This window comes from Egretta garzetta, unplaced genomic scaffold (genome assembly GCF_000687185.1).
Source record: "Egretta garzetta isolate BGI_Z169 unplaced genomic scaffold, ASM68718v1 scaffold287, whole genome shotgun sequence".
Lineage (NCBI taxonomy): Eukaryota > Metazoa > Chordata > Aves > Pelecaniformes > Ardeidae > Egretta > Egretta garzetta.
The window spans coordinates 14324802-14333956 of NW_009260435.1; the positions used below are offsets into that span (position 1 = coordinate 14324802).

Genomic DNA, 9155 nt, shown 5'->3' on the forward strand with positions numbered 1-9155 from the left:
TAGGGAAAGGATCTTGCAAAAAGGCAGATGAAAGGCATTTTGCATTTTTCATGTTTAATCCAGTGTTTGTGGCAAATAGAGTTTTGAGAATTTCTCATGGACATGTTTTCATGAGCTTATGTATAGACAGATCCAATGGGCATATACAGTCTTTGATCTTTTATTGCCAAGTTCCAATTCTGTGCAAAACGGCATTTATTATATAATTTTGGTTTCACTGCACAGTTTGGGTAGACTGTGCCACATGGATAGATAATGCCAATGCTGCATCATTAAACAGTATCCGTTCTTTGCAAATAATGACTTCTGAACTAATGGGAGCATTTTTCAAAATCAGCTACAATTTGAGATGAGCATGAATATTAGAACCCAGCCCATTCTGAACTCAGCAACTTTTTGCTGAGCCATTGGGGTCAAGACTCGAAAAGAAAGAGGGATTTTTAATATCTGAGGTAGTGACCACCTCAAGTGACTTTATGCTAAAAATTAAAGTTGCACCCTAAGTGTGTGGGCATCTGAACAGCACCAGTATAAAGATCCTGAAGAGACGGCTCTCCCAACCTTTGGGGCATGTAGTGCAGACCTCTACAAATAACTACGTAATCATATACATGTAATGCTATCATTTATGGGTAAGTCCTGCAAAGAAAAGAAAGAAGAAAAGGAAGGCTCCCACTCACCTACAGTCCTGCCTGGGTTTAGGGATGTACCCTGGGTAAGCGCCCTCCGTGATCAGCTTGCACATCCTGCTGTCCCGGTCGGAGGGGAGGAGAGTGCTAGGTTTAACAAGCAGTCCAAGGCAGTGATCAAATGTGTTGCGTTCTTCTGGTCCATCCTCCGTAAAGAAGCAATGGCCCAGTGCATCATAACCCACAACATCCTTCACCTGCACGTACAAAACAGAGGTTAGTGTTCAGGCTTCATGCTTCAGCCGCTGCATAATAAGAAGAAACTTTACAGCAATGGCACACAGGAACCTCAGTACCCTCTTGAACTGAGGGTGTATAAGCAAAACCGAAAGCAAAATCACTCTCTGTTCTTAAGAGCTTATAGTCTAAGCAATAACTCCAACACTTAAATTTAATTAAAATTTGTCATCCCCTAGGAAATGCTCATTCCATTCTTTTGTCTGCCTGTGAAATCAGAGAGTCTTAGCATGAGGCTGGAAAAAACACGGGATGGGGTATGAATGGAGGAGGTTAGATGTTCAAATCACATCTGGGCTCATTCATCTTCATGCGGAGTTACATGAACAGCTACATAAAATGCATCTGAAAAATGCAGCTGAGCTGAAAAAATATTTTTTCAGGCTATCAGAGAGGCAGCGAGTTGTTTTCCAGACAGGCTGGCTTGTTTTAGGTTTGACCTGATCCTCTTTTCCAAGTTGTTGACAGAAGCTTTACTTGACCTTGAGACAAATCAGCTGGTGTTAATCAGTGCTGTTCTGGTTTTGGTTTGAATGCTGTTAACATTGGGATGCAGTTGTGTTGGACAGAACAGTACCCATCACCCCACTGAAAGATGTGAGAAAACAATTTCAGGAGCAGGTATGTGCTAAGGCTGGGAAACACCACCTCAGACACAGCATGTCCAACAAGCCAGTTGTCAGTGGATATGTCTGGGATATGGAAAATTAATTTCAGGTCTCCATTGGCCAGGTGACATTCTGGCTCTCCTTGCTCTTCACATCAGCCATCACCCATCAACCACCTCTGACTGACTTAGGAAACCTTCCTGGCAAAGCTTAGCCTGGCACCAGTGTGTTCCTACAAATGTGTCTGATGAAATGGCAATTGCCAAGGGGCAAAAGACAATAATAAATTGCATATAAGACCTATTCTTTATGGTGACATTGAAAGACCTGGGTGCTCAAGCGCCTGAATTACTTCTGTAAACAGGCCTGAGACTCCTCTGTCATCTTCATGCCACATTCCTAAGGGCAAGGAGCACCAATTTCAAATAAAATCCCAGGACCAGTGTTGAAATGATTACAAGTATGTTTTCACATAAGAAAGAACACTTTGCTTGCCAAATCTATTACAAGCTCACATCTGCACACACATCTATTACGTATCATCCATGCTCCAGTGTAAATACGCAAATCTCTAAACACGAGTCATCACAGTAAATTAAACACAGCTAAAATTACCTGCAAAGTGGTACATTCCTCTAAGCTACCTCACCAAAATTTACTGTTAACTGCCCCGATCTAATTAGATTATTGCTTTTGCAAGGTCGAGGCTTTATTTCGGTGTAAAACGTACATACTAGACTGAACTGTTCCTCCTTGGAAGAATGACCTGTCCCAGCCTTGTAAATGTAAGGGTTTACATGATAGAACACCCAGGAGAGCGAGCTATCTTCAGAAGAAGTTTTCCCAAAATGTAGAGGAAGTCTTTAACCACAGAGATGTCAGAATTGCACAGAAACTCCCACCGAAATCTATCAGCTTTCTCTCACACAACAGTAATATTGGAAAGACACGTTAAGTTACGGTGCTGCAACATTTAGATGATGGAAAAGGTTTCCTTAGAGAAATGTTAGGCACTTTGTATGACCATATATCTTCCTGGCCAGCACAGACCTAGGACTGGGACATGAAAACCTGCAGTGACCAGACCATAGCTAGGGCAATGCCCACCTCTGTGCCTGGGGCGTCACATCGCAAGGGAAGGCACGTCCCAGTACAGTGAGAGAGGAGTGAAGCAGGGAGAGGAGCGTGCACTGGCAGCGGGGCTCAGAGCCAGCAAACGCCCGTTGTTCTCCTAACACATCCCCAAAAGCCCACAGAACAACATGGAGTTATCAGCCAGGGACCTTGTCCCTAATGTATTTGTCACGCTCCATTTGATTAATTACTTTCTCCATATCTCATCTCTCGGTCAGCTCTGACTCTCCTGTGCGTGTTTTCATGCGCAAACCCAGTACCGAAATGCTTGGATAGCAAACGAGATGCTTGTTCCAAAATCACTTTTCCAATGGATTTAATTTTTTTATTTCATTACAGCCTTCCTAATAGTCTATAATCTCCCTTTAACCATGAGTACTTTATGGCCAGATAATGCCCTTCATGGTAAAACAACTGCCATGCAGTACAGCTGGATTACTAAAAGCAGGTACCACTGAAGCAGTTAATAGCACAACCTCTTACCCCATGAAGTACAGCTCTCCCCTGGACCCTGCCAGACTCTTTATTGAGCTCCATTTAATTTCCCTCCCCAACGGCTGTTTCTATTTCAGCTTGCACGCTGGGATCCAGTGGAGAGAGTGGGAATCAGAGCAAAGTTTCATCCCCGGGACTGCAGTGGCGTAACTAGGTGGTTTTATGGCCAATGTATTAAAGAAAACATTGGGTAATTATTGCATTTTCAAACAATAATTATGGTGAGAAAAGAATTTCTACAGATTTGTTTCCAGAAGGACCTTCTGTGCCTTCCAGTGAATATGAGCTTGTAAACAAGTGCAGAATAGCCCATCAAGGGATGTGAGCTACTGTTGAGATGGTGACTTTTAGCACATTGTATAGATCCACAGAAAAACATTTCTGTCACCAGGAAGAATTGGACTGTCTTTTTTCCTAGTACTTTCCATATAAATATCCCTGAAGTGACATGAGAAGTGATAGCAAAGCAAACAGGGAAGTCTGTATGTAAATTACCAGCCTGATTTAATGACAGTTAAAAATAACTGATGCCCCTCTCCCACTTCTTAAAGCATTTGCACAGATACACAACCACAGTCATGCAAGAAGCCCCTTTGAAAGCAATGGCCTAACGTTAAGAACATTATTGAGTGCTGTGCTGACGTTTAGTAGCCCAGCTAGATTTTTTCTATGGCTATTTCCGAAGTGTGGTTTGTGCACATCATCAAGGCAAATTTTCCCTGAGCAAAGTATGCTTTGGATCTACCTGATCTCAGAGGGAATGAATGTTACCTGGGGAAAGATGGAGCTCATCACTGTCTACAAAATATGGTGTTCATGCATGTAGAAACAGGTAGTGTTGCCCACGTAAGAAGATAATAGGCAACTAGGAAATGTATAGAATAACCATTGTACTCATCAGAGACCCATGTGGGTGTTTGTGAATGTATCTGGGGAAGAAGGAAGAGGAAAGGAAGAAAATTGAGTCAGGAAGCAGATGAGGAGATTGTGGTGGGATCATCAAGGCATGGAGCTGCTTGACTACAGATGCCTATCAAAGAGCAATGAAACACTGTTGAAGTCATGCAGCCTTTGGAGCATGTCTTGTGTGATGCAACTGAACAAACTTGGTCAGATTGCTTTATCTCACTGAGAGTTTCTTTTCAGCTGTCAGCAATGATTATACAGTTAAAATAAAAAACAGGTTAAGTATTATGAGTAAAGTTTAGTATTTACACATTTTGATAAACTGTAGTCAACAGAGACTAAATTCTTGACTAATGTTTCAGATTATATGTCCTAAATTCTAAGATTTCTCTTGGGTGCCTTGTCACAGAGGCAAAGCACAGTCATTTAGGGGATTGTGGCTGTTGAGTAACAGCAGGAGAATCAAACTGCTTTCATCAGCTACATCAGCCTGTCTAAATTTCATCATGCCTTCTTGGCTGGAAAATCCTGAGCACATGGATGCCTATGCCATGGATCCCCCACGGCTAAGCTGTCACTTGGAGAAAGCACAAGAGACAGAACGATTTCCAAATGCTCTGTATGAACCCATCTGTCTGACTGAGAAGAAAAATGCCAGGCTTTGGGTATTTGGTTTGGCAAGTATTAATCAATAGGGAATGAAGATCTCACATTAGATCCAGAAGCAAGAGTTCAGCCGACCTGCAGCGCATCAAGAGCTGTGCAACCTCTGTGCAGCGCATCAGCAGCTGGGCAACTTCTACGCAATGCATCAACAGCTGGGCAACCTCTGTGCAGCCAGAGAACGTGTTCACGGTGCCACTGGTAAGAGCCCATGATGGTGTGGCAAATGAATCCCACATTGCTGCCCTTCTGCTCTGCATGTTAATTGTATACCGAGCCCCTGCACTAGCGACTTTGAATTGGAAAGATGCCATATGACCCTGCATGCCTTATATAATTTACATCGAATCGCTTAGGTTGGAAAAGACCTTTAAGAACATCAAGTCCAACTGCTAACCTAACACTGCCATTCCCACTAAACCCTGTCCCTAAGCACCTTGTCTACCCATCTTTTAAATACCTCCAAGAATGGGGACTCGACCACTTCCCTGGGCAGCCCGTTCCAGTGCCTGACGACCCTTTCAGTGAAAAAATTTTTCCTAATGTCCAACCTAAACCTGCCCTGGTGCAACTTGAGGCCAGTAGAATATAGTAGAATGTCTTTTCTTCAGAAGCTCTGTTCACTTGGTAGGTTTTTAGGATCATGTTATAAACTTAGAAGGACAGAGGTCAACCCCAAAACCTCGGATTCATAAATAGCAGATAAAAAGCTGCTCTGCTTCTGGAGCTGCAATTTCAGTGCCCTCTCTTCAACTTCTGTGCATTTTAATTATGCCTGTGACTTTCCCCTCCAATGCTGCCACTTTTAGAGGTTGTAGCCTGCAGTCCTTGCCAAAAGGAAGACTGTAAGATGAAGCCCTCCACGTGGAAGAGTCAGTAAAGGAGGAAGCATTCATCAACAAGTAAAGGGCAAAAATCATGGTTTAGCTGGGTGTTGAAAGCCAATGCTACCCCCCAAATAAGTTCCAGGAAAATAGATTCTTACAGGCTCCTACTATGAGGTGGTAACTTTAAAACAGTGGTATGGTGACAAACGCCTAATCCACAGTGACCATCCAGGCTACAGCTGCCAGGGATATGCCTTCTCTTAAAATTCTGGTATATGGTAGCAGGGCTCTTGACTGTACAAATGCTCCTCTTCAGGGCTCTGACACACTTTTTTCCTTTTGGAATACACCACTGTCTCACTGAATGGGTCAGAGTCCCTTGCCTACAGAAATGCTGTAATTTTAAAACTTCATTTTCGAGCTGATACTCAGGGAAAAGTCGTCTAGTCAAACCTGATGTTTATTTCACACCTCTAGCAGCTCTGCTTTTGGGATAGATTTCTGCCTTATTTCCCGAATGTGGGCAAAAAGAAGCCATCAGAGGTGGGATAAGAGCAAGGAAAGCCTTTGGGATTCATGTGCCAGTCTCCAGGATGCTCAGTAAGGTTGCGTTGTTTTCCCTCTGCATCCTTACCCCAAAGAAGGAGGCACCCCTACATCTGGGGAGAATCTGAACACGTTCTTGCCACCTTTGGTGTGCTGTAACTTGTCTGGTAAGCATAGGTCATTTTATAGATTTATCCTAAAGGATTTCTTGTTTTGGAGAGCAACTCTGATAAATCAGAGCTCTGTGAGCACTTAATGTTGTGAATGGCATTGCAAACACAAACCCTTATTACAGGAAAGATGAAGCACATTTAAACCTTCTGATTATCCTCTTTAAATAGCAAGTTCTCTGTCTATAGATAGATCCAACCACTCATTAGAGATGGGCTGGTCTGCAGACATCGCTGCACACAGACAAAAGCTCTGCCCGCTCTGAGTCGTGCACAGCCTGCAGTGCCACATCGGCCTCCTCCTTTTTAATACAGGTTGAAATACACCCAGAGTATATATCCACGGCGGGAAGAGCCAGATGCTAGCTCTAACAATAAAACACATTGTCCTGCAATAATTAAGCTGTATTCATGCTATGAGGAATTTTTTTGACTGGTGCATTGATCTCTAAGGTAGATATTGGCGCTTCTTACCAGTAAACCATTGGATCCATGAACTGTGACGCAGCGGGAGAAGGTATGGTGGATGGAGACATCCTTCACGTACGTTGGAGGGTTGTAGCCTCCCTTCTCATCCACATCTCCCGCCATATGGAAATGAATCGGGTAATGTCCCATTGTCTGCTGGCCCATGTATTTCAGCTCTAGACCTTCAATATGGGTAGCTTTAAAATCAAGACCAATCTGGAGAACAATAGAACACCAGTCAAGAAACAGAAAAGACAACTGAGGGTAAGAAGGAGGGGAAATACAGGAATAGTAAGGGTTGCACTGTGTCTGCTAGAAAGATTTACCATGTGGAAGGGAGTGTATGGCTGCAAGATGAGGGAAGAGGGTCATGGTGTCTAAGGGGACCATAGCTGCTCTTTGATCCCACCACTGCTGCCATGGCTACATTTAACCTAATTTTAGAAGGAAAACAATTTGCATGCAATGTTTCCCATGAGTTTCAGTCAGCTGGGATTAAATCGAACTCCCTAGGCTGAGCACCTCCAGAATCTGGGGAAAACTGGGATCGGGATGTGGAGACTATATCTCACATGGGTTGAGCACCAGCCTGGCTGGCTGAGCAACGTCTGCAGGGGCGTGAGGTGCACTTCAAAGCCAAAGGAGAGGCAGCAGCAGTGGGGTGGATCTGCTGTAGCATGGGGAGAGGCTGTTTGCTCAGTGGCTGACGTGAGGGATTTTTTTTCTTCCTGCATCCTGGCCTCCTTGGTATGTGAAGGTGTGGCTGGGAGGAGAAAAGTGCAAAGAGAGCGCTCCAGCCCTACCTTGATGTGTCCCCCAAAGGTGTCGAAATCAAAGAAGGAGCATAACTTGTTGCTGTACTCATAGCACCGCCCCTCCATCTCGCCCATCACCACGATGTTGCGGCTCAGCAGTCCCACTTCTGCCCGCATGTCAACACCATCAACAACTTCACCAATGTGGAGGTATGTTGCTTTCCCTAAAGGAACAAGATCCAGTTTCAGGGTTACTCTGCCAACACTGCTGGTTTCCCTTGTGCTTCCTGTGGTGGGATTGGCATGGTAATTAAAGGAAGAATGGAGTCAGCAAAAACTGTTGGCCAAGCCCTCAAAGGAGGGAAGGCTGGAGCACAGGTGTCACCCAAGGTCTTGCTGAGATATTTGCAACAGAGGAAGTGGAATTTTTGGTCTTCAGCTGCTTCATTTAGCCAGGGAGTTAAACCAAATGTCTGTTAGACAAAACACATTTCCTACCTTGAAAAGGGACTGTGATCATTCCAGATCTTTTTACTTTGGATTACAATCAGCTGCGTATGCACATCCAATGCAAAGAAAACTGATGATGTAGCTACTGAAAAGTCTGAATCCCCAAGGTTAGCACAGCAATTCCCATACTGAGACACTGGGAGCTGCTCAGGTCCTGCAGCACTACTCACAGGCAAGCATCAGTCTGATCCTGCTAACACCACGGATGTTCATCTAAGCAAGGAGAGGACTGGACAGAAAGCCTTGTGGAAATTGTGGCTTGGGACAATTGCAACCCCTCATCCAGCTTGCGGGCTGCAAAACCTCTCAATTTTAGATCGGCCCACATGTTTCCAGCTTGCTCTCCATGCTTCCCTCTGCCCTGGTGTAGTCAGAGGTGATGGGATCTTCCATTTACCCCATGCCACATCACCCTTTGCCAAGCCAGGTTGCTCATAACCTCTTCCACACCCCTCACACCCTTGGCTCCATGGAGGGGTTAAAAGCACAGAAAGCCTTCCCCGGCTGGACCAGAAAGGGGTGAAGCCCAGGCAGTGTGGATGTCTAGAAAGCAAAATAATCTCTTTGCTGTAATTTCATTCAAACATATTCATACTCCTTCCTTCTGCGGCTTTCTGCAGAGAATGCTTTTGGGAGAAGGTTCATCTTACTGACTACATTCTGTATTATTCCAGTAAAAATAAGCAATAAACTCTTTAAGTAAACACTGGACTGTAAGGAATGCTACACTTGCATGTATTTAATTTCAATGGAATCGTTCAAAGGAGTAATTAGAAACAAATGGCAAGCCTGAAGCCTGGCTGTAACTGCGAAGCGCTTTATGCTTAAGCAGAGGTGCCAAGTGGAGGGGAGGATTTTGAACATTGAAAGAGTCTTGGTTTTAACCAAAACACGATGCTTTGACTTTATAACAAAGATAACACCATTCACTCCCTCATTCTCCTTGGGATTTGGGAAGTGAGTGCTCTGCCTTGCTCCGAGACTGCAGTGTTGCGGGATGGGGTTCACACCTTCCACGTGCCCTCTGCCTTGGCATCTCCGCCTTCAAAATAGCGTGATCATGTGAAAAAATGCTCTCTCAGTTAGCTAGAGGAGTGGTGATGGCAGGACGGGGTGGATGCTTTTCCCCGGGGCTGGGGTGGGAAGA

The 9155-nt window shown here is 44.4% G+C and overlaps 1 protein-coding gene across 1 annotated transcript in view; it reads right to left on the bottom strand.

Moving 5' to 3' along the window:
* Positions 1-9155, bottom strand: part of LOC104130945 (cell migration inducing hyaluronidase 1) — a 52705-nt gene that overhangs the window by 21390 nt on the left and 22160 nt on the right. Inside the window, exons 11-13 of the mRNA XM_009644051.1 lie at positions 7547-7722; positions 6750-6959; positions 681-886 (exon numbers count right to left, since the gene is read on the bottom strand). Coding sequence (XP_009642346.1) covers positions 681-886; positions 6750-6959; positions 7547-7722 — 592 coding nt within the window. The remainder of the gene's footprint in view (positions 1-680; positions 887-6749; positions 6960-7546; positions 7723-9155) is intronic.